General features: G+C 49.1%; 1 protein-coding gene across 4 annotated transcripts in view; it reads right to left on the minus strand.

The window, feature by feature from the left end:
* LOC122399100 (homeobox protein homothorax) overlaps nt 1-25,992 on the minus strand; it is a 500,548-nt gene that overhangs the window by 407,495 nt on the left and 67,061 nt on the right. For all 4 annotated transcript variants that reach the window (XM_043399504.1, XM_043399502.1, XM_043399501.1 and 1 more), the window contains exon 6: nt 23,174-23,365. In XM_043399504.1, coding sequence (XP_043255439.1) covers nt 23,174-23,365 — 192 coding nt within the window. The remainder of the gene's footprint in view (nt 1-23,173; nt 23,366-25,992) is intronic.

Raw genomic sequence — 25,992 nt, forward strand, 5'->3', positions numbered from 1 at the left:
CGGCGTGTAGAAGGCCCCGCTACGTGCGGGATAAACGATTTGCGAGGCCAAGGGGTGGCCTCTGCCCGCGAAACCGCCGCTGGAAAATGCTCCTGGCCCCCCGGGCGCCGGCAATTTTATTCTCAGGTAACGAATAAACGCTTCGGAGTCGTGTAACTTTTGCTCCGTGGACTCCTTAAGCGAATTTTAAGGACCCCAAAAACTGCATCAACATTACAAGTTTGATGTTGAACGCGTCGTGTATCCCCTGAACAGTTCAACCGGCGAATGTTCATTATTCATTTCTGTCCGTAATCGAAATGTCACAGTGATCTAAGGTGTCTATAGCGAAGATAGCTCGAGGACGCTCGGCGTAAAGAGTAAATCATAGGCCTGAAAACAGCAGCTGGTCTATCGAAACTTACCTACTCTAGATTGAACGACCAATTATTTCGACGATAAGAAGTCCGCGAGCGAGTTACGAAGTCACTTAGCCGCGGGGATAAGTGCACTTATGGACAAGTCTGTTGTCGCGAATTCTTTCGCGAACATTTTAATGGGCGCCGCGAACGTTGGAACTAACGTCTCGCGATTTCGCGACATAAGCAAGAATAAGCGACAAAGCTTTCCCGTACGATCGACCATGGAATGCTGTAACAAGCCGTGGAAAGTGCCTGGTGAAAAAGGGGGTTATACTTCGATATTAGAGCCGGCTTATCGTTGCGAACACTCCTACACCCGCCTGTATTTTCTTCTTCCATTTTGTAAACTGTTGGAACACAGTACACTCCCAAGTTTAGAAATAACTAAAAATCACGACGATAAGGTAGTACGCGTGACATTTATTGTCTTCAGACGAATGTACCTACCATATATGTATATACGTATAGAAATATGACAAGTGAACAGAACCAGTAATTTCTAATAATTTTGTTAGTCTTCTAAAATGAAAGCCCTTATAATTCAATTTTGCGTGACCCAATAATATTAATATAGACGAAAGAGAAACATAAAGGAACCCGATTGTTTTGAATTTTTTCCACGGAGCTGGGAGTCTGATTTGCTTAATTTTCCCGGACGTTTCTAATGTTTGTAATTTAGTTTCGTCCACCGTGGCGGCTGGGGGCCATGGAGCGTCCAAGTTCAGGAAACAGGGAATCGTTCTCCGCGAACTTGGGCTCTCTAGACCCTGAGTCTCGACCATAAATTTCCACCGATCACCATCCGGGCGCTGGTTCGCAGTATTAAGAGCTCTCGACGGCTGTCATCGTTCAACGGGACGCCGGGCATCCGCGTAAACAGTGTCGAATTAATCGGCGCGGCGGATGGCAGTCAGAAATAAGAGCGCGAGGGAGAAGCTGGCGCGCGACAGTTACAAACGGGAACCTTGGTGCGCCAGAAATCGGCTCGTTTAATTTTATCGCCGGAAAAAGGGAGTTCCGCGGCGAGATCTCCCGCGAGCGTCGGATACGTAAGTATGTTAATGACTCGTAGGCGACAGGCTTTAGATCTGGACGTCTCTGTGCCGCGACTCCGAGCTCGTCGCGCTCTCGCTGCCGCGATCTACGCACGCTGCCAACGAATAGTTTAGCATCAATCCCGACGTCTTATTATAACGTTATTAAAATAACCCTCGCCAACTTAGCCCGACTTCCCTCTCCTACGCGCCCCTATGACGCGCTCGCTGCCATACGCGATTCGAAAACGCTTTTTCCAGCCCCCACGCTTCCGCAAAACAACGATTCTTGAGTGAGAAACAATCACAGAGGATGATAAAAGAGTAGAAGTGGCCAAGCTTTACATTTTGTTCTAAATTGACCTAGTCAGGGGTGGCTACCCCCTGTCTACTAACCTATTGGAAAGTATCCTTTCCCAATAAAAATACTTCTTTTAAACGAACTCGAACCTTCTGTTTACCAGCGTTGAAACGCCGTATTGATAATAAAAAATCCCCCCAATGAGAAAATTGAAACCTGGAGAGGAGTACTTGAAGGCACGACGATTAGAGTGTTTTATGCGTCTTTAGACACCTAAGGTGCAAGGGCGTAACTGGCTGCCCGGAAGCGACTATCAGATTTACATTCGACCGATCCACGGATCGTCCTGGTGAGTTTAGAGGGGCAATAAACGAGGATGTTTGAACACGAAGGCTCGGGCCTGTCGGTCTTCTTCTCGCCCCGTGGCCGCTCACGGACCTAATCGGTTCTCCCACCAGCCACGTCGATAGAAGTGATCGTGCCCGATGACTTTACGGGCGTCGATGCTCGTTCCCTTGATTTACGGCGCCCCTAACCTTCGCCGCGTTACCTACATTGTCTCCCCCGCGCGGGTTTCTCTTTACACGCGCTGCTCGAGCCACGGCGCACCTAACGGGGTGCTGTTTTCGAGGCGGAACGAAACGATCGAGACCGTACTCGAGGATCCACCGAGGCGAACCTCTTACAGATTCCTGGATCACGGATAATGCGCTCCGGGGTCAATTGAACTCGAAGAAGTCACACTAATAGTCAAGCACATGAAGAGCATCAATTTCTTCAGAAGAGTGCTCTGATAAATAAATGTAATAAATCTAGAGGTCCATACGTTAGACAAGATACGCAAGAAACGAGATTAGCGATGTAACTACCGAAAGAAACTATAAATAAAACACTTCGATCCGAGAATTAAAATTCATACGTTTTTCTCTCGACTGCATATCGCACCGAGTACCAACTAAATTACACGCGTGGATATTTATCACCGTAGGAAGTAATCAAAGAGCGAAAAAGGAATTCTAGGTTGATTTATAGTTCCATAAAATATTCTCGGAGAACTTTGCAAGGATTTTATTGGATTCCCCGGGACACATTACGTAATAAAGGGTTAACTTGCTTCCATCGAGCGATGTCCTCCAGTTACAAACTGAACAATTTTTGGCGCGCAAACGCAAAGAGGAAAGAGAGAGATGGGAGGTAATAAAAATCGTGCGTTGCGCCCGAGGGCAGACGGTGCAATTAAGGTCCGCGGCGTTCCTTTACGACGGACGCCGGTTGTAATTCGGTCGTTTCGTAGCGTCTGATTTGCCAAGGTACACTCCTTTATGTCCCGAGACTTCTCGAGGCTGACGCACCTGGCTCCGCGTCTTTCGAAAAAAGATCCCCGGGGTCGCTGAAAGCCGAGAAACTACGCCGAGGGTTACTTTAAGGCTACGCCGATGCACCTTTCGGTTTCCGTATGTGGGCGCAGCTGCACCCCGATGGAAGAAAAGACGTTCCTAAGGAAAAGATAATGGCCTAACGGTGCTCGATCCACCGCCACTGATTCCGGAAGAGTCCTCGTGAACTCTTTCTTCCCCAAACATCGTACGCTACATTTAGTAGTTTCCAAAATAGGGTGTTTTACGACTCGAGAAAGATACGATTGCCTATTTTTGGAAGTCATTAATGCAACTAATATAAATTAATAAAAATTGAAACATCGATTTAATGATCCCTCTGAGGGATGGTACCGCGTAAGAATTTTTGGAAATTGTTTGGAGAGAAAGAGCGGCCTAAGTCGATGGGTTCTCGAGGACTTCCGCGGATTCCGGAATGGCGGATGCAAAACGGAATATTTTTCCACGTGACTCCTCCTCTCCCGCGAGCCACGCCGCTAGATACCGGGCTGGCTAGTCGGACAGGGCTAGATGTTGTTTTGCAGCGCCGGAATAGATATCGGTGGTGGCTGGCGCGGAGACAGGGAACTGCCACTATTTCTGACGAGAGGCGTCTTGCCTCTCCCCGTCGCCGCTCCCCGGGTCCACGGTATCCCCCGGTGAACGGGGGAGAAAGGGGAAAGTCGCGCGAGAGAACGCGCGCGCGTTAATAGAGGGCAGACGCCGAAGCGGCCAGGAATAACCATCGGGATGTCACACTTCCATATAGACATCGCCGGTGAGCGGTCTCGCTCGATGATCTCGTTTATCCGTCTCTTCCTCTCGCCAATGTCCCCTGCGTTCGCGAATTTTCCTCGATTCCGGCGAGGAACCTCCCTTTACGCGACACCACTGTCAATGGAGCATTTATGGAGGTCTCGATGTTCTCCAATATGGCTGACATAGATTGTCGTAGGGGTTTTTAGTCGAGACAGATTGTGAACAATATACCAAGGCCTAAGAAAAGGTGGTAGCCTTCGATGATGGATATCTATTGCTCTAATTAAATATAGAGACTATAATTTTAATGATACAGCTTCTAGACTAACTTCTAAAGCTGCACTCTTTGCGTTTAAATTTATTCAAACCGATCTCGTCAGGAATTAAGAAGTCTAGGTATGTTGGGAGAGGCTGAGAGGATATTCGGAGTCAGGCATGGGCCAGATACGCGTTCCGACAAATAATCTGGGGATCACGGGATCGTAGCAATCCCAAAGAATAACAAGGGATCAGCAGTGTTGTTCTAGCCCGTGGCCGATTCTTCCCATCGGGGATGACTGCGTCATCGCGCGTCGGGTCCAAGTTTCAGCGAACGATTACCGAGAGGAACAACGCGGCCAAGATGAATGGGGAGGCGCGAAGCTCTGAATGAATCCGAGATTTATGAATCCACTGGCGTCCTCCGTCGTGTTTATCTTACCAACGAGTCATATTTTCCCCGAGCCCATTGTGCTCTCCAGAAGCCCGAGAGTCGAAGATTCATGAATGAAGAGACACCCCGCAATCGTCTTTCGAAAGGTTCAACGAAGGTCAGACGACGCGAGCACTGCTAAAATCGTTTCGTCTCGAGATGATCTAGCGCTCGAAATAAAAACCTGACCGTTTCTATGAAATTTCATCGCCAAGAAGATCGTAAATTCCGAATTGACGCTGTCCAGATCTTCTCTGCCTACGTCTAGGATCGATTCAGGAGACTTGGACACTATGGCCAGGCCTGCAGTCTCTAACAGTCGCGTCGATCGTTGACCCGAAATTACTGAAATATCCTTTAACGCCCGGAACATCGTCGCGCGATGGGAGCAGACGGTCGCACGGACCGGAGAGGCCTGGGTCAACGTTTCCTCGTCGGAGTGCGCTTATAAATCCTCAATTAACAGGGACTTATGATTCACGGTACGCGACGCGCGGACGATGAAACGAGCCGACAGCTTCGTAGGCATAGGGCGTCGCGCGAAAGCGGCATGGAAAAAGGGAAGCGTGCTCGTCCGAGAAAATCGCGCGGCGATCTCGCAAACGGCGGAGACAGACGGACACAGTGGGAAGAGAGGCTGCTGCTGCCGCGGCGTGCATGCACTCCGAGGGTTAAGAAGACGGCCGGGCATTCTAAGTTGTTGCTAAGTTTATCCTAAGCTCGGTGTCACGCGAACGAGCAGTTAACAAAACTCGAGGAGAGGAGGACGCAGGGGATGGACGCCACCGTTGCGACTCGCAGACGTCCTCGCACCTGCTGGCATTCGCCTTACCTGGCCCGCGAGCCTCTCTGACCCGCATCAGAGGGCCACAAAGTCCTTTCTTCGAGTACTCGATATGCTATGGACACGAGTTTCAACGATCGAAAGAGTGTTTCATGGTTGGGAGTCGTTGAATAATTGGATCGAGGGTTAAACACTCTATGAGAGGACTCTTTGGCTCGAGTGGCTGACGGTAATTTGTGGTGGATCAGGAGTTAGGGTAACAATGATCTTTTTACAAGCTTGGAACCTTTTGGGTGGCTAGGTTGTAAATTCATAGATAAATGCTCCGAGGGAGGACTGGTTAGATCGAGCTCGTAATTTCTGCACGACGTAAAAATAGCAACTGGTTTCGTACGCGTGAAGTTGACAAACTGTTTCGACTATTAGACTGGCTTCAATCTTGTCAGTTTGAGAGACGACTGCTGAGTTTTGGCTCCAAGGTAGCTTCGTGAAATATAGCGTGAAGGTACCTTGCTCCGATACTGTTCCATTTCCAAGTACGATGGAAAAGTGTCATCGTGAAAGTTCTGTTACCCCGAGGAACGTTTCAAATTTCAATTTTTAATCTCCCCCTACCCCCGGGGCCTGGCAAAGGGCAAGGAACGAATTCCTCAATTTCCCCGGGGCGCGCGACGGCCCGAAGTTATCGACTTAATCGGAGATGCTGGGCCCATTGTCGAGGAAGATAAGCGGAGGCGAAAGGCTTCGACGCCTGTCCGTTCCTTTCATTCTCTCTCATCACCACCAAAGATCTAGTGCCTATTCGTGAATGACAAATGCGTCTCCGTGTCGCATCGGGAGCACGTTTCTTCGCCGGTCGGAGGAAACAACGACCGTGGGAAGTCGCTTCGAGGGACTCTGGAATCCGCTGAAACGCCACTTATTTATTTCCATCGCTTCGAAGCACTCTAATACTACTGAACCTTTGTTCCAGCTATGACAACATTAAAAAAATTTCTCGACGAAACACACGTTGAAGAAACTTAGGCGATGACCCGGTGACCCGAACAGCGTCGAGAGAAAATAGAAACGGAATCGCGCCAAGTAATAAGGAATTCATAAAATTCTGAGCGGGCGCGTTCCACGGGCGTAACCACCGAAGAAAGCACTCCGGCCTATCTCATTGAATTATGAAACTGGCATAGATATCGGACGGAGGGTACGGATAAGGGAGCAGATAAGCGGAATCGTCGAGAAAAAGGTCCTTCTCGGCGTAGGAACTCGTTCTGCGACGGGGGAAGAGAGAGAGAACCCGGGACCAACGCCCACACGCGACGCCGAGAGAAAGAAAAAGATTGTGTCGCGATGTGGACGTGGTTCGCACCACACCGAGTGACTGATCCTCTCAGCGGCGCGTCTTTCAATACGCGCGAGAACCAACGCTGATTGCCATCGTTCGTGAGACGTCGCGTTTCGCTCGTTCTTTTGTCGCCAAATCGCGCCGGAGACGACGTCCGACTTCGTACGCGCGTCTTCTGCGGCGATCTTGTCGCCGATTACACGATCGCCAATTGGTACCGAGCTCTCCTTTCGGCCACTCGAGGAAACACCACTCTACAAGAATACGCTCCATTTTTAAACCTAAACTCTTCGCTCTATATTAGAATGAAATTACTGATTATCACGTTGCATCGAGAAACTTGTTACTAGACGTTGAATTAATAACCCAAGAAACACCAGACACTCTACACGAATACACTCTATTTTTAAATGTAAACTCTTCGCTCTATATTAGAACGAAATTATTAATTATCATGTTGCATCGAGAAACTTTTTACTAAACGTCGAATTAATAACCCAAGAAACACCAGACACTCTACACGAATACACTCTATTTTTAAATGTAAACTCTTCGCTCTATATTAGAACGAAATTATTAATTATCATGTTGCATCGAGAAACTTTTTACTAAACGTCGAATTAATAACCCAAGAGACACCAGACACTCTACAAGAGTATACTCCATTTTTAAATGTAAACTCTTCGCTCTATATTAGAACGGAATTACTAATCATCACGTTACATCGAGAAATATAGTATAAAAATATAGTATAAAATATAAGAGTTTTATACTATACGAATATAGTATAAAAATACTATACGTCGAATTAATAACCCAATAGACACCAGACACTCTACAAGAATGCACTCCATTTTTAAATATAAACTCTTTGCTCTATATTAGAATGAAATTACTAATTATCACGTTGCATCGTCGAATTAATAACTGAAGCTTCTTCTATAAATCAAGGATTTGAGAATTATTATGATTGTGGCGAGGAATATTTCGAATAGAGCAATTAAGAAGTCGAAAGAAGACAAATTGGACGTCGATCGAGAGAGGATTCTATTCGAGGCGAAACCGAGCACAAGGCTAAGGTCGCGATCGGCTGATCGACGAGGATTTCCTTTTGTACCACGGGCGTCGTAATGCAAATCGACAAGCGTCGACTGTCGAACGCCGCGTCGGCTGACACACGGGCGTCGCGACGCTGCCTGAACTCCACCCGTGAAATCAGGATGCGCTGACGTGTTACAAGACAGCGCTACGCAGAGGGCAAACGTAGCAGTTAACACCAGGACGTCGTCGGGCTCTCGAGACACGCCGATTATTCCGGCGATCGACTCGCGAGGAATTCGATCGATTAAACGGGCACGATAAAACGAACCAAGGAAAGACGAACCCGAGCTTTAAAAGAAAACGACGCGCGTTCTACGTCGACCACGAAACTTTGAATATTATTTATCTTCGAGTTTGGACTTGGAAACATAACGCTACCGATTATAGCATAACAGAGATTTATTAACTTTTTGATCGTTGGTTGAGGTTGAAAAGGAGAGTGAACGGTAAAATGTGAGCACTTAGGTACATTTCAGTTGTATTTTGCGATCGAAGGCGTTGTTTTGGAGATGCAAGTGGCAGAAGAATGAGATCGTTTTTCGATTTTGCAATCTAGCCTGTTAGAGGATCTCGGTTTTCGAGATTCTCGGTTCCCTTTTTCAGGCCGAACGAATTCTGAAGCCCGCACCGGGACCGGGTTAAATTTAGACCGGTGAGGTCGAAAAACGAACTCATCGTGACTCTCGAAGCCACTGGCAGTCACTCAGGGAACACGGTTACGGTTATCGTCGAGCGGGGAAAACATCAAACGGGATCGAGAATAATTTAGGGAAAACAGGATTCCCGAAATAGTCGATCCGTAAAACAACCGGCACTTTGCCTCTACGAACGGTCGCGCGAAGTGGCTGGAATAGGAGAATCTACGATCTATGGCAGACGATTCGATCCTCGACTTCACCCTCGAGATATTGGACGCTTACGCCAGGGGAGGGTGAAAATTACGTCTCGCGGAAAACTGAATATTCCAAACGATATCTTTGATTCCGGGGAAGGAACTCTTCGAAATTTTAATAATACAAATGTAACACTAATATATTCTTTATAGGAAATAATTTTTGTTAAACAAAAATAAGGTCTTATATATATTTGCTGGCGTAAAATATCGAACCTACTTCCGAAGCAATAACAGTTTGGTGGGAGTTTTACCCAGAAAATAATTCGATGCACAATTTCACCCCTAAGAAAATGGACACTTAACACATTAAGAAGGACAAGAACGAAGCCTTCGAGAGAACCGTAATCCATTAGCGGCACTCCCCAAAAGCTGACGAAGCCAAACGACATCCTGTCTTCGGTTTCGGGATTCCAAAAATACTGTTCCCGACATTAATGCAACGAATGTTTTGCTTCCACAAGCTCCATTAGCTGCAAACAAATCTATCCACAGTTTTACCCTCGTCACACCGAATAGAATTCAATAAATTCTAGTATCTTTAAATATTTTGGAGCGTTTAACTAGTTGCGTTCACTCAAGAAATTAACGTCAGAGATACCTAGGCGATTCAAGTGACCCATCCATAATTTCTAATAAAAATTTACCATTTACTCCACTGTATTATACATTTGTTCGAGTATCTATCATTTCAATTTCTTTGGTAGAACGTTCACCTCCCTAAAAACTCAAACCTTTCGCGATCCGCGCGTCCATACCGGAAACTCGCGGCAGTTTCGCGCGGGTGGATTCGCCCCGGAGGGCATATCTGGAGATCCGAAACACGAAAACGCTTCTCCTCGAGATCCGTGGACGACGGTAACACGCGTGTTCGCACGTACACGGACCCCGCTGATCCCCTAATGGGATTTATGCGATCGTGAACGCGCCGCCGCGGCGGCATTCATCGGGCGTTAATTTCGCGACGCGCGGCGACGGTTCGATTAATCAGACCGCGGCCACGGAAAAACGTGAAACTCCGTAGGGGCGTCGGTGAACGTGACCAGGTGACTCGCGAAGGTGGCGGGTTTCGATTTGGCGTCGAGGCGTCGCAAAAAGGGGCAGAGGGAGAGAGGAGGAACGTAGCGGACGCGAAGCAAAGGAACGGAATGCGCTCGGAGAGCGTGAAACGGCTCGTAGCCAGCGGGGAGCATGTCAGAAAAATCGTCGAGGTGGCCGCCAACGGAATCTACGCCGCGCGCAAAAACCGCGCAGACGCGTTCGTGGAACACCGAACACGATTCTTTTGGAAGAAAAGCGCGCCGGACACCTCGCGCTGCCCTCGCCTCTGCCCCCGACGCGGGGGCAATAACGATAAAGTCCCCGCGGCGGCGGATACGACGCCGACGAATCCCAGCATCCTCGACAGGCCGCTCACGTAGCCGCGTCGTTCTTTCGCGATCGTATATCTAACGCGAGTTGCGCAAAAATCGCCGGGCAAATAGTTTTCTTCGCACCTCTCCGCCTCCACCACAGGTCGGATCTGCTACCAGAGAACACGTTTCCGATGGGTTCGTGGACGCGAGTGGACGTGGATGTTCTTCCACGCGTAGGATTTGTGTTACCGGGAACGAGGAATGCAGGGGGTCGATCGTGGAATATCGAACAAGGCGTACCTGGAGAATTTTATTTACGATTCACGTGTACTGGGTTTATAGATTCAGACTGGTCCTGTTTTCGTAATTATGAACGTTGAAAGATACTAGAATAGAAGATACAATGTTTGACAGGGGTTGAATCTTCAGTCTCTAAGCTCGAACGTGGGATTTCTATAAATACGTGCTATCCAAACTATAAAAAGAGTATCTTCTATTAAAAATAGAGGAACGAAAGAACGTGAGTGTCGAAAAAGTGAACGTTGCTCTAGCCTAGCGGGACAGGACAGCGGGCGAGTCGAAGTTCGCGCCTCCGGTTTGTATTCAGGCTGCGCAAGGTAGGCTGCGCGCGGGGGGAAACCGACACGACCGAAGAACCGTGGTTTCACGGTTTCCGCGGGACGATCGGAAGGCGGAGGAACATCGGACGGCGGCATCGTAGCAGTCGGAATGCATCCTCCGAGTCTGCTCGCGATTTCTTCTCTTTTTCGCGGGCCAACTCCCGGGGCCCGTCGGCGCGCGAGCAAACGCTCCTGGCTTCTCTTATTTGGCGGTCCGGACCGAACCGAGCTGGATCGAAGGACGAACGACACGAACGCGACCAGGACTGGAGGAGAGAATCGAGAGAGAGAGAGGGACGCGTCCGTGGAACCGAGGGATAAAAGAGAGAAAGGCTGCTCTGACTCCCTCGTCTTCTTCTTCTTCTTCTTCTTCTTCCTTTCATGCGAGCCGGCCCGTTAATCCTCCACGGATCCCGGCAGGATCCCACGGAGATGCACCGAGGGAATTTGCATACAAGATCTTCTGGCATCTCCTCCCCTCCCCCTCCTCCCCACACCCCTCGTTGGCTCGGTCTGGTCGGTCCGCTGTCCCTCTTGGCCCTCTCGATCGGCACCGCGCGCCTCTCTCGTTTCTCGTCGCCATCGCGACCCGCTTGTGCCGCTATTCCCGCTTCGACTCTTTCGGCTTCACCTCCTTTCTCCTCCTACGTCCTCGGAGGCTCGTCCCTCCTGGTCACCGAGAGTCGCGGGGAGAACTTTGTTCGGCGGTCTGTCAGGGTACGGGGGCAGAAACCGATCCGCCGTGGAACAATGGAGAGGACTCGAATTCAAGGTCCGCCGCGACCTTGGCGATCGTAGGTGCCCGTGGGTCGGGGACCACGCTCGTTAGAGACAGGGACCATCTCGCCGAACGATAGGAAGAATTATTGTCGTTTGGGTAAGCGCGAATAAATATGGCGATCTACGCTGCTTCGAGAACGTCTCTAGCATCGATTTAAAAAATCTTCTTTGTACCCCGAGGGTTACAATTGCACGAGTCGAAATTTAATTCGATCGTTAATCGAAAGCGTTAGAAAACGACAATCTACGCGATTTCCCGTGTTTTCGGTCGTCCATCCACAGATTGCGTAACAGAATTACGATTTCGGTAGCCGACGAGGAGTCCGTCGTAGGGGTAGGGCAATTTTCCGGAAGCGGTGGCTGCGGAGCGAGCAGAGAGTCCGGTGGTAATCCCGTAGGAAAACTCATTCGATCCGATAACCCCGAAGAATTTGACGCGAGGGTAGCCCCTGGCCGCCCCCTTGCTCCCCCATCCCGAAGTTAATCCGAGCCATATACGCGAGCGATTACCGTTAATTATATTTTCCTAGCGGGCTCTCACGAGCACGGCCGTGTGTTTGCGTTGTGTGTTCCTGCCACTCGTCCTGCGCGCTCGAGCACGTGGTGGGTTTCACGCCAGTGTGGGTGCACGGTGCGTGCGTGCGTGTTCTCGCCCGACGGAGGGTTCGGGAGAGGGTGGTCTGGATACGAACGCCGTGGGAAGGGTGTGGACGAGAGCTCGAACGCCGAACGGATCGCCCTCCCTCGTCGCCGGCTCCTGTTCCTCCCTTAGCGTTAATACGTCGGGCGAAGGGCAGGATTAAATTGGCACCAATTACCAGCAAAACACCCTCCAACGCACTTTCTCCACTCCCCCCTCCCACGCTTCCCTACGATGGTTTCACCCCCCCGACCCGCCAACGTCACGGCTCGCCCCTGTTGACGCCCGCTGTGCGTGGCATCCGCTCCACGACCACCCTCCAGAAAAGAAAGTCCACCCCCTCTAAGTGGCGCAACGATATTACATTATGAAAATATACATCCCCCAGCTGACGTGGCTGGTGGAGCGATGTAATTATCGGATGTCTTGCGTCTCGGTCGCTTTCAAGACCTCGAACCGTTACCAGAGGTGGATGTAGGAATCCAGATCCATTGTTGACAACCCATTTCGTCGGGAAGTGGATCGATTTATTTTTAATCCCCGTCCTTCCTCAACCACAAACTATCTGCACCAACATCGAAGAGATCGAACGATATTCGAATCTTCATTTTTCAATTACTTTCTCGAAATGATCTATCGTTACACCCCGCGATATCAATAACACAACCTCGAGAATTAACCCCTTCGAAGTAACAGTTTAAAGTAATAAAAATTTCAGTAAGAAGTATGAAAGAGTCGGGGTACGAAGCACCGTGTCGTCGAATAATTATAGATCGTCGCGACCGAAAGAGAGATCGTCGGAGCCGCGGAGAGTGTTCCATCGATACGTAGTCCCCGCAGCCACGTGTGCGCGAGTTCTCGCGGTAATTTTCCACGAGCAAAGGAGGATTACGCGCGTGGATCGCGTGATGTGTCCTTTGCTCGGCGCGCACGCACGCGTCGCGTAGAAGGCGCGGGCGACGGAGACGTCGACGCGTCGAAACAGAAGGAACGCACGTTGGGCGACGGGGATCGACGACGGCCACGTCGACAACGTCGGGCGTCGTTTGCCCGCACGGAATGGGCGGTTCCGGGGCGAGTAATACCGCGTGCGGCAATTGGTCGAACGGAGTCGTTACACTTATCGCGTTGTTGCCTGCCGTGCACCTGAAACGCGCGCGCGTGCAAGGGCCACGCACCTTGAGACAACCAGAGTCGTGGGTGTGGGAACCGAACCTCTTGCTACCGGCGCCATTTGCACAGGCGGTTTTGCGGTTCCACGGCCCGTCGCGGGACCCGCAATTCAACCACTTTTCTATCGATATCCACTGAACTTTACGCGACATTTGAAATTGTCGAGAACACCTGAAAAATTGGTTAACCCGTAAACTAGGCCACGACAGTTTTCTGTGTCTATAGATGTCCTCGATGTTTGTTTAAATTATGGAAACGTGGGATTATTCGATAATTGATATGTACTTGTACATATGGTATTTAAAGTTACGAGCATTGGGGCACTTCCATTGTAATTAGTTCTTGTAAGTTCAAAGTCTGTTCGTAATTGCAATCTAACCTACTTGCGTAAAAGTTATTTCTTCTACAGAAATTTTCTACATACAGGCGCAACTAAGTTTCGTTGACATGGTTTACTTGTTTAATATTCTATTACTACTTTTTAGTAGTGAATTAACTTGATCCCGACAGGAAGATCGAAACGTCGATGAATTGCCAACCGTCGGACGGCGGAAGGTTCCACGGATAGAAAGCAAATGCATCGACAAAAATTCTACCACGAACAAATTTTAAAATATACACGAGGACCATTATAATATAATAATACATCCGTGCATGTGCCAATGTACGGTCAAATTATTTATTTTAACGACTCTCCGGAAGCAAAATTCTATGACCAACATTCTGAATCGCGAGAGTAGCCCAACAGAGGGTACCGGTCGAAACTAAGGGTGCAATTTAAAGCAAATGCAACGGTTGCAAACCACTGGTTGCTCGGTTCTGGTTGCAGCAGAGTTATCGGAGCAGCACCAACACCGACACGCGCGGCGTTACGCTTGCCGCGGTATCGTGAAATCGGCGAACAGGTCCAATAAACAGTGTCCCCGAGAGCGAGGCTGTCCCGGCGGTATAATCGGTGCCTGTCTTCGCGATTATCGTCCAGGACGGGTGTGCCATGAGCGTCTTGTATCGCGTTACGACGCTACACGCGCGTAATGTCGTCCGTGGACCGTCGAGAGGGTGAGAGGAAGGGTACGCGCGACAGTGGGAAAAAGCCGCGGGAATAAGAGCGGGAGAACCGAACGGAAGAGAACGAGAAAGCGGGATAAGGAGAGGACGATAATTTATTATGCTGTCAGTATGTCGCTCACAATGACCGCCTCCTCGATTTTAGTGACACGACGATTATCGTCGCGGCCGATCTCGGCCGATCATCGTTAGCATGAATAACGTGACAATGGTAATCCCTTTCGTGAAAGTGCTAACGGCCGTATATACGTGCCACGACGGCCAGATGTCGTCCGGAGAATGTAGAAGAGATCGTCGTCGCGAGGGACCCCGAAGAGTAGGAAGAAGATGAACAACGAAAGGAGGGGGAGGCGCGAGGACGTTCACCACGAAACGACGAACCGTGGCTTCGACACGTGGCGCGTACGTACATACGAGCTCGTCATCCGATGGAAATGCTTCTAAAAATATTTGCAGACGCAGCGCGGAGCCATTGGGAAACGAAAAATAAAAAAAAAAATTAAAATAACGATAATGGTGACCCCGTCGGTTTTGATTTGGCTCTTGGTACTCTGCTTCCGAATTTCGTTCCATTTTATTATCTATCGACGGATGTTTTGAATCAGTAAGTTTAGTTGTTTCTGTGCCTTTGATAGTATTACTTCCGGCAGGAGGGTTAAAATTTTTTCGAAACATCCTGTCCTCGAAACGTCGTTTCTCGACGGTCCCCGGGGGCGTCGAAATATTCTCCAAAGCAGTTTCTAAGGGTTGATCGCGGCCAAGGGAGGCCGACGTCGGATGCCAGACGCTGCTCGAACGGGGGTGGTTTACCGAGGGGGTGTGGGCGGCGGGAAGGAAAGTGGCCCCGTTACAAGTTTTACTGCAGTTTTGCGGCTCGGGACTGCGAGCGCGTAACGACGGGCAATTGAATTTAAATATTCAATTATGCGATGTGTAAATGAAATAGAAGTCTTATGCAAATGGCTACACGCTGAGGGTTGTTGCAAATTTAAAGGGTTAAATATTTATTAGCAGAGGGTTAACCGAGATTTATGGCCGCGCCGCCGTCAGCTCTTCTGTTGATATTCCCTCACCGACGCGTCCAACGGGTGCCTTTGGGAATCGTTGGCTTCCAGACTCGTCCTGATGATCGATCCCATGGTCCTTAATTCGTCTTTGCCACGAATCAGCGCATATGATAACTTTTTAACGTGAGAATCGATCGATCAACCCATTAAGTACCACTGTCCTGATCGAAAGACGATTTTTCGCTAGACACTGAAACCTCTTTTCGCGTCGCGTGATTTTTAAACCCTTCGCAAAGCGAAACAATAAGTATCGATTGCGATTTTAAAGCGATAGTATTGTTACCAATTTTAAATATCTTCAACATTTACTTTTAATCGCGTGTTGCTCATATTGGTAAAATTTTACATTTAAAATATCTGTAGAAGCATATATTACTGCTGTTTGTTGTTTTGCACTGTAAACAAACAATATTAGTCAATTTTTGTGAATGTCAATGTTCCGTTTATAGGAGACGTTATAGCTTAAAGAAAAATTACTTTTCCTGCTCGATGGGGCATTTTTCGATTTTGGAAATAGATTGATCGCATACTTAATGGGTTAATTCCCGCGGCCAAGATTGACGCTGACGATCGCGACGAATAATGCACCGAAACGCGATCGACGAATTTAATTAATCTGATCGCAATTACGAGCAATCGGTCCGCGTTATCTGCGAGCGACGATGACGCTCCCTGATCGCCGTGTTAACGCTTTAATTAAAAAGGACACGAAGGTGTTTTGCATGCAGAGGGAAAGGAGGCTTGAGGTATCTGCCGTGTTTGGAGGTAAATAAAAATCGACTTTACTTACACTTTCTCAAAGATCTCGATCTTAAAACCATTTTAATAGAAACTAAGAAACTTTAAAATTATTTTCTCCCCAAAAATCTAAAATATCCAATTTTTAGAGTTCCAAACAAGACAGACTTCTAAAGGCTGCCATCTTTAACGGAAATGTTTCGTCCGTGACGTCGGTTCCGGTGGAAATTACCAAACAGTGTTTTTTTTTTGTTTTAACTCAACAAGGCTAACATTTATTTATAATGAAAATACGTTGATTGAGACAATAGTTTAAACAAGTATCATAATATATTATCGCTATGTACTGCTAGTCGTATACAATGTTCGGCTGAGTTTCTCTTCGTCGTCGTCGTTATCGTCTTTCTTTCTCCCAATCTTTCTTTTCAATCCGTGTCTCTCGCTTAAGCCTAGTAAAAGTTGTAATCGTAAACACACATACATGCACAATGTCCGTCGACGCGTACGAGAACTCGTCTCCCCTATAATCGTGCATCCCGGTTAATTGAAACAACGTGTGCGTCTCCGTTCGCTGGTGCGTCTGTATTTTCAGTGTGTATATACAGAGTACCTTCGAATTTGCGATACAAACCAAACGTGAGGCGAATCTACGCCAAAAAATGAGTTGAAAAAGTCCAGTATTATTTTTTCGTGGGGAGCTCCATTTCCAAATAAATCAACGTTTAAGACTTTTGGTGCACGTCGAAGACTATGCTAGTAGATCAGTGATTGCAAATAAATGGCACGTAATTTTTACATTAAAAGAATTCATTTCACTGTTCATTCTTAGTTATCTATTAGAGTAAATTGGAACAGTAGTGTAGACACTAATAAATGAAATCACGAATGCGTGCACGAGCTCCAAAAATATTTCACAACGATTTATTCGGAAAAGAAGTCTCGTACGAAAAAATGTTGTTCTACGTTTTCGACTTATTTTTTCACATAGATTCACCCTTTTGCGATCGTATCACTTATTTCGAGACACCCTGTACGCGAATCAAATTCCCTCGAATAATGCGAGTTACTCGTCGTCAAACGTTAACAAACCGCAGAAACAATACGAAACAAAAACGTAACACTATCGAGAAAAAGAAACGCGACATTCTCAACAAATTCTCTCGCTCGGTTGGTTGGCCACGAGCGTCGACGAGCGTCGAGGGCAAAATTTTACTCGAATCGTAGCTAACTAATAAAAACACGCAACCATTTTGCTCCTGTCAATTTATCTTCGTTCAATTTTAATTTCATTTAACCCCGTTTCGTTCGTTATTCGAAATTGTTATTTGGATAGGAATTTTGCCCTTTTCTGGCTACTCGTCGAGGCTACAAGCATACCAGGCGGAAAATAATAAACGTAGCTCACACGCGAGACGCAATCGAGCGAGTATTCTCGCGGAACGTTTCAACCACGGTCGCGAAATGATCGCGAGAAGAGATCCAAGATGGAAGGGCGGAACGTTTCGTGGGTTGAAAGAAAAATCAAACGTCCTGTACCCTTCTCTAAATGCACTCGTCAACTTGCAACCGTGGACGAAACGTGAGTTATGCTGGGTCCACTCGAGAATTTTTCTTTCAAAAAAAAAAAAGAGTAAGAATAAGATCAAAGATTAATCTTTGATATTTTTTAATTCTGTGCCCGTTGGAGAGTCTGTAGAGGCCAACACACACAATGATTTTTAGTATAATAATTTCTACAATTATTTTTGGTACGTCGAGTTGTGCAAAGACTTATTCGAATTTGGTGCTTGAAAATTAAAAAATCGAAAATGTATACGACTCGTGGTAGAGTGGTTCGTTGTGTGTGCGTTTCCCAGGACTCCAGATGCCAACGATCGAGAGAAAAACTCTCGAGCGAATGCCCAGAGCGGTCAGATGCGATTCCTTTCGCGAAAGGGACGTTCCCGATCGAATAGATCCGTATTTCGACCGACCGTTCGATTTCCTTTTCCGTTTCGAATCGCTCCTCGATTAGCGTTAATTAAGTACACAGTCTGGGCGCACGCGAGCGCCTGCTCTGCACCTCTATGGCACTATGTATTCACGTTAGTCTCCTCTCCTTCGTGTCGCGCGCGGAGGCGCTCGTCGCGCTCGAGAAGACGCTCCGCGATGCGTCCAGTCGAGCCGTTTTAAGCGTAATTGAAACCGAATTCTCGGACGGTCGAGCGTCTCTTAAGTACACCGGCTCGAGAACTCGATAGAACAGAAACAAACGTACGAAAAAAAAAAAAGAAAAGAAAATAGTAAGAAATATAGTGAAAATTGGAAGAACGTAACTCGTTCTCCGCAGGAACGGGTACACGCTTCCGTGAACGCATCGCGCGAATCTTCTAACGATTCCGCGCGATATGGAAGACGCAAAACAAGAACGAATTCAATCGCCATAAATTCAAATGTACAATACCCCTCGAAAGTTCGGAGCACCCTTCGATCGTCCATTATTATATCATCGGCACCGAAATAAAATCTTTTCATAAACCCCGAACTCCTTTCAGCGAGAGCTTCAGTCTCTCGTTTTAGTATTTTATTTCATCCTATAAAGAAGGACTTATTTGTTAATTAAGAGTGCAATGACTGTTCAAAAGGACGGTAAATATTCTTTGAACCGGTATAAAAAGTTTGCCATTTATCGGTTGTTTTGACTTCGATGCTACTTTGTAGACAGATAGCAGCCTTCCGTTATTGAGCAACAGTTCGTACGAATAAGCTCACATCTGCGAAGAAGTTCACGGAGATAAGATTGTTTATGCGTGTGACTACGGCAAATGAAATATAATCTACGGACCGATGACACATTATTTAGAATATTCGGTCGATGCATTCAATTTATAGCTAAATGCACTTTGAGAATTTTTTGAGAAGTACAAAAATTAATAAATGCCTCGAATGCAGGTTCATAGCAGCTGATTTCCCAACCGAATAAAAATATCAAACGTACTAAGAATTCGTAATGAACTATATTCAAATATGATGCAAGTTTGTATTGGAAATCGTACGTGAGCGAGCCCTAATTAATATGCAAGATTTCTATTTCACTAAAATGGTTAATATTAATGGTTACGAGATAAAACTTTTAAAAATATGTACTCAAAACCGATAAAAACTTCTGAATAAGGTAAAGGAATAAAATATCACAAAACGAGTTTCGAGTTCTCAGTATAAAATATCAATTCGTCACGATCCAATTTAATCAAAAAATACGATTTCATTAGGAAAACTTTAAACGATCGTTTTCGTCGCAGGCGTTCACTGTCTGGTCTCTCAGCGGCATATACAATAACGCTGCACAGTGACCCTCATGCGGGCCGTGGACAGTGAACGCGTAAAATCACGGACCGAGTATAAACAAAACTACACTCAAAGATCGAAAGGTGCTGCAAGCTTTCGAGCAGCAACATACCACTCGCGCAGTGAACAAATTAACCAATACAAATGTACAATTCAACGATTAAAAATATTAAAAAAAAAAATAAAAAAAAAAAGAAATTGAGAAATAGTACAAATTGAGCGTCGTGTTCGCGCATGTCCGAATATCGACGGTAGTACGAAACGCCGTGGAGAACATCTCGCGTGTTCCCCGGGGTTTCCAGCGCGACTTGCAGTTCTCAGTTCCGTTGGGCCCGGACTGACGACGCTCCATGTCGTTTCCCGGGGCCCGTTGATCGCGGGTGGGGGTCAATCAAGCCGAGAGACCTTCCGCGCAGGTCTCTCGACCCTAGGTTCGGCACTCGTAACTAGGGTTCCGACCGACCGGTGCCGAAGCCCACCTTCCGACCTCCGTACACACCCTTGTTGCTTATCGTTCTCTCTCTTTTCGTTCAATATCTCTGATTGCGATCTGGCGCGGCGTATCGCCGCGGCGTATCTCACGAACGGAGATCTCCTCCCGGTGCCCCTGCGCCCTTCACCCTGTTTCCGTGTTACGTACCTGTCGTGTGGGGGCCGACATTTGTTCTCCCCGTGGACCCTGTGTGATATATACTTGTTTCTTTCTCTCGCACTCTCGCGGTTAAATGTATCTCGCACGGTCCACGCGAGGCGTGTTGGTGAACCGTGCGTGTGTAGCCCACAGAACACCGGCGAACGCTCGCGTGTGCCCGCGCGTAAAAGTCTCCGTGTACTGCTATGATTCATGACGACTGTGTCTCGTGTATTTGCGTGTGTGTAAACGTGTATATATATCTCTCTCTTTCTCTCTGCGTGTACGTGTGTGTATAGATTTTTCAACGTGTGCGTGTTTGTGTAGGAAATGCTAATTCCAGGGTCAAGGAGCTCGCCTTAGAGGCTCGAGCTTCAGCGGGGCACCAGCTGGGGGGCTTTCTCCGTTCATCCGTTCTGTTCCTGGCGCATGATCGCGCAGGTTTCATCGTTTTGGCTGAACACAAGGGTTATTAAGTACGGGGATTGGGGGTGGACCTCGCGCGCCCTGCCGGCCAGGACTTGTACCTCACACAACTCCCTAGTTACGAGTACCGAGACCTAGTGTGGCGATGATCGTGGTTTCCGATCGCGTACGACCCGTGGGCGTCTCGCTCTCTCGGCGTTTTATCGCGCGTGTCGAGGGGGGGTTGGCTTGTCCGTGCTGCCTCCGTCGATCGAATCTCGTTCTCGCGGATCACCCTGCTCAAGATACGCCTCGTGGAAGGCCGATCGGGTCGAATCGTCGGTGCTCGAAAGTCGTCGGATATGGTTAAAAGCATCGGTTCCTCTGAGCGTAAATCTCGAGATCCGCGACGATCCACGGCGTATTCTGAGCAGGATGAGACGTCGTCGATCTATAAACCGGTCCCTTCGTGTCCTTTTCATCAGCGTTCCCCGGTTAACCACTAGTCGAAGCTACTAATAAGTTAGAAACTATACGTCTATCTCCGCTACGGTTTCTTTCGATTCATTCTCACGTTTAAACTTTTTTTTTTTTCTCTTCCTTCCTCGCTGCCGTTCGTTCCCTCTAACGCACTCACTCATGCACGCGCGCGATTCTTAAATTAATCCGAACCGTTCCGTTTAAAAATAGACACAAAATTCATCTTGTCACGCTTATAAGCCTTAATCCTATTACGTATATCCTGATCACGGTTAATATTTCGTTTAGCAATTAATCGTATCGCCTTCTAAACGGCGCTCAGAAGACAGACGTCGCGTCAACGGTGTCACGAAACGCGCCATCGTCGATGTTGTCGCGCGGAAAGTAAAAAAAAATTCACCGCGATCACCGATCGCTCGACGATCGTCAGATGCCTACGGAAGAAGATGCTGGGCCGAGACGACCCTCTGTCATCGAGAACCTAAAACCCTCCATAAGAACTGGTCGGATTCCCTGAAGGATTGAACCAACGAAAGCTTCCGAAGAGACGTCGAGTCGCGCGAACCGAAAGAATCTCTCGAAAACTCTCTAAATTGACGCGCGTCTTTCGCTCGATGCTAGGTGTCCATCCAAATGATTCTACTCCGAAAGATTCCTCTCGAGAATAGAGCTACGGACGCAACGATTTTTCGACGATAATTGCACAGTCTGTTATCACGAAGGGATATAGCTCAGCAAGCTCGACAATATTGTTTGAATATTGTTTAAAATAAGTGACGTTTTAGATGATTTTGCTTAATTTGCTGAGCTATACTTAAGTATGTTGGATGGCAGTACGGCGTTCTCAGTTCTCTGTACAATTATCTCGAGGTACGATCGTTGCGTCTGGGGCACCTGTTACTCTCGACGGTTTTCCGCTCCGGAGCAAAACTATCGACTGGACGCCTAGCGTAACGATACTATGGCCCACCGTGTCGCCCTGCCGCTAGAGCCGCGCCCTTCTAATGCCCGGTTTGCCCGCGAAACCGCGCGCTGTGCCACGCCGCGAGAGACCTTGAAGGAAACAGTAGGAAAGGGTGAGGCGCGCGCGTTCATCACCACGTGGCGACTCACGTGTCCCCGCGACGCTCGACCAGAGGGGAAGAACCGAGCGACGACGACGCCGGGACGCGCGGAATCGATCGCGCGCGGCCGCGACGTCCCTCCGGAGGACACCTCTCGGAGATCGGTTCCCGAGGGGCATAACAGAGAAGCGAAGAAACAAAGAGGAGCAAGACAATACAGAAACAGATCGTGAATGAACTCGTTAAAGCCAGCCAAGTGCCAAACAAAGTAACGCTCCGTACGTGACACTCGTGAGCGACGTACTGGAAGTATCCGACAAGTAGCGCCAGTCCAACAAATACGCGTCGATCGACGCCCGTGACCCACGACCCGTTCCCGCAAGAAATCGGCGAGAACGGCCAAGCAGTGCTCCGAAGATCGAGCGGCCCACCTGGGTACACGTATCCTCGACTCTCCGTGGACCTCTCGCGAGGAACGCGAGAGGGCGCCTTGCGCGTCCGCGGCTCTCCCCGCTGGTCAGTCGCGATCGAACCATCGCGACGCGCGGCTCACGATCAACCCCTTTCGTTTCAGGGACGCGACGCTGAAGACGCGGAGAACGAGAAGAGGAGAGACCGGCCGGCGACGCGGGGAGAACGCGTAAAGTAGCAGATAGAAGAAGGTGAAAGGGGAGATAAGAAGAGAAAAGGTCTGGCGGTATCGGCACGGAAGTCGCGTCTATTACGAGCACGGATAAACGGCCGAGCTGATGCTGTGGTAGGCGGCGAGGGCGGCGTGCGCGTGCGCTGGGGGCGCGGATGCGGCTGCGTGCGGCGAGGTGGCCATCGCGGATGCCGCCGCGGCTGCCATCATCATCTGTTGGTGCGTACGCTTTAGGGAGTTGGGAGTTGTGGCGGCGCTACTTGGGGTAATAGCAGTAGTAGTGGTGGTGTTCGACTGCGGCGCAGGGTGGTGGTTTTGGCTTTGGTTTTGGCTCAGTTGCAAGGGGGTGGTAGTGGCGGTACTGCCGATACCGGCGTGATTATTATTATTATTGTTATTATTATTCTGGCTCTGGTGGTGATGGTGGTGGTGATGGTGATGGTGGTGGTGGGGGGTGATCGCGTCGTGCGGATAGTAAGACGTTGACGATGGTGAGGTACTCACGACGTCCGGCGTGCTGGCTCCGTCCGTGTGGCTGGTGCTGTCGGCGGTGCTCCTCGGTCCGCCACCGTCCAGACCGTTACCAATCTCCGGGGGTTTCGAGCTCTCCCTGTCGTCGATCACCAGGTCGATCGGCATCTTGCCCTTCAGGCAGCTGATGTACCGGTGGCAGAAGTTGTCGCACAGCTCGTGCACCTGCGAACGCAAAAACGTCTCGATTAACATGCATCGTTTACTGCTTTAGACTACGCGTGTACAAATAGATCCCTAAAATAGCAAACCAGGCGTGCAACCGAGATGCAACCTGGTTCGAATACGGTATCCTGGCTAACAACGATCGTTGGCTGTAAACCGTTCACCCGGTATTTTCACCTCGAGCCGAAGGTACCAAAAGATCCGGCCGATACGGACGCTGGTATCGATACACAAAGATGGAGGAGAGGCCGTCGAGGAGTTCGTTGCATCTCGAGGCCGTGGAAACGGCTCCGCCGGGGCGAGAGAGACAGAGATAGGAGGTCTGACCGGTGTCCAGTCGACCAGAATGTTATGTATGCAAATGAGGTCTGACAGGCCTATAGGATACCCGGTCCTCCGCCGTCCTCCTCACGGTTCTTCCTCCTCCCGCTCTCCCCTGACCCACTCCCCGGCCGTCGAGCCGACTCGCCGCGGACCCGGCCTGGCCTGGCCGCTTGATTCGGTTTAGAAAAAATGTATTATATAAGCAAAAGCAAATAAAAACGGTTATCTTGTTATATGTAAATCGACGGGGAGGGACGAGGCCTCGGCGCATTACGAGGCGGCGCGTCTTCTCTCGTTGCGAGCGCGTACGCGGTTTCTTCCCTGTTCTCTCGTCGGGCTTCCTCGGCCTCTCTCTCGCCTCTCCTCTATCCACCTAGCGGATACTTACGGCCGTCTTCTTATTAGGCATTTATATGTAATAGAGAAGACGGCCATCTTTGCCGTAGGCGGCACCGTCCAATGGTGGAAGGCCAACACCGACCCGTAGACAATGCACGCGTTTATCATGCGTTAAGCGTATGCGAGAGGAAGGCTCGTTGATCGAACGCGAGCCCGATGCACGGACCGATCCTCTTTCGAGACGATCGCCGCCGCGCGACGTTCGACCGGCTCCATGCATGCGATATTTCACGATACCCTTTTCCCAACTCGATCCGTTTGCTTCTCGCCGGAGCTGTCGCCCCTACACCCTTCTTGCTCTTTCGGCGACACCGGTTTGGGATCGATACTCCTGGACCAACGACTCTGCTCAAACCTACTCAACATGGCTGACGATAGGGAATTTCTTTGTCCTTGGATAGTAGCCTCTCCCATAAAGAACGAGCAAACTGTTCGAAGATAGGAAGTAGGAACCGTGTCGACCAACCTCCGATCCCTCCCAGCATTAAAAAATGGCCGCTATCCACGAAAGATCTATCCGCAAGACCGACCATCTAGCCTGAACGTTCTGCCCCTCGAGAAGAGACTCGTTGATCGAACGCAACCGATCCTCTTTCTAGCCGATCGCCGCTTCGTGCATACGATATTTTACGATACTCCCCTTTCCATTCGTCGTGCGCTCGTCTCATGGGAAAATCGCGTTCCCGGAGGCGACTGACAAAGACTGATATCGGGTCAGCTTCGGTTCTCATGCCAACCTCGGCCAATGTTCGCCAGAATTTTCTCCGAAGTACCAACGCGGTAACACAATGCCTCCACGAGATGACTAGACTCTCTTTAACGCGGGGACCAAAGGGCGGCGAGAGGGGGCGGAGGGCTTCGAAGGACAGCAGCTATAATGCCGGACTGGTTAGAATTTGATCCGCCGGGAGTCGAGTCGAACCGGCCGACAATGCTCACCGAAGAAAAGAAACGAGGCCCGTCGTTCCTTCTCTCTTCTTCTCTCCTCCCCGGCTGGATCGCCGAAAGGACCACGCAGAATGTTCACCTACACCGACGCCCGGGGCCCCCTGCGCGCGGGAACACGGATATCGAGCCATTTTTTAGCGCGCGCCTATCGCACGAATAAAGAGGGATCGCCGTTCCCAGAAATAACGAGTTATCGGTTTGGAAAAAAACATTGCTCGACGTTTTGCAAGCTCTGCTTGCTTCGGTACTCGTAAGGGATATAACGATCTCGTAAAAACTGCGTGGTGCCAAGACGGTAGCATCGTAGACCGCAGGGTACCATCTCGAGTAAACTGTTATCACGTAAGAAAGAGACTACTTAAAGGAAGAGCACGTGGAACAATACTTCCACATCCTCGCGAATGCACAGTACACTTCCGGTAGTGCGTCCCGCGAATCGATGAACCGCCAACGCGAGGAGAGCTGTTTAAAGAATCGACATCGATACACGGTCCCCGAAGCCCCCGTAGAACACGATACGCCGCGGAGTTTTTGCCAACTATCGCGGCCCTTTGAATCGCGTCACCCTACACCGCAGACGATGATCTCGACCGGGTTGACACAGGATCCAACGAGTTCCCCGACGACACCGAGCACTCGACTCCAGCCGGAGTAGTCCATCTCGTTCGAGTTCCCGCGACGAGCAAAAGGTACGCGGCGATCTCCATCCGGAGCTTCCCCGGATGCATCGGGAGAGTCTAGGACACGCGATACGCGAGGACTCGAGAGTAAAGGCGAGCAAAACGAGCGCGAGATTACGGATCGGGCCCTGGTAATCCAACACCGCGCGAAAATGTTCGCCAAAAGTAGTCGGTGAGGTGTGGTGGTCCAGGTTCCGTTCTCCGGCCGGGGGAAAAAACGAGGACGTGCCTCGTCGACGAAAGATGCTCTTCCTCCGCTCTTTCGGATCATGTCCT

Source organism: Colletes gigas, unplaced genomic scaffold (genome assembly GCF_013123115.1).
Source record: "Colletes gigas isolate AHSC1104 unplaced genomic scaffold, ASM1312311v1 Colletes_gigas_Sc00012, whole genome shotgun sequence".
NCBI classification, from domain to species: Eukaryota; Metazoa; Arthropoda; class Insecta; order Hymenoptera; family Colletidae; genus Colletes; species Colletes gigas.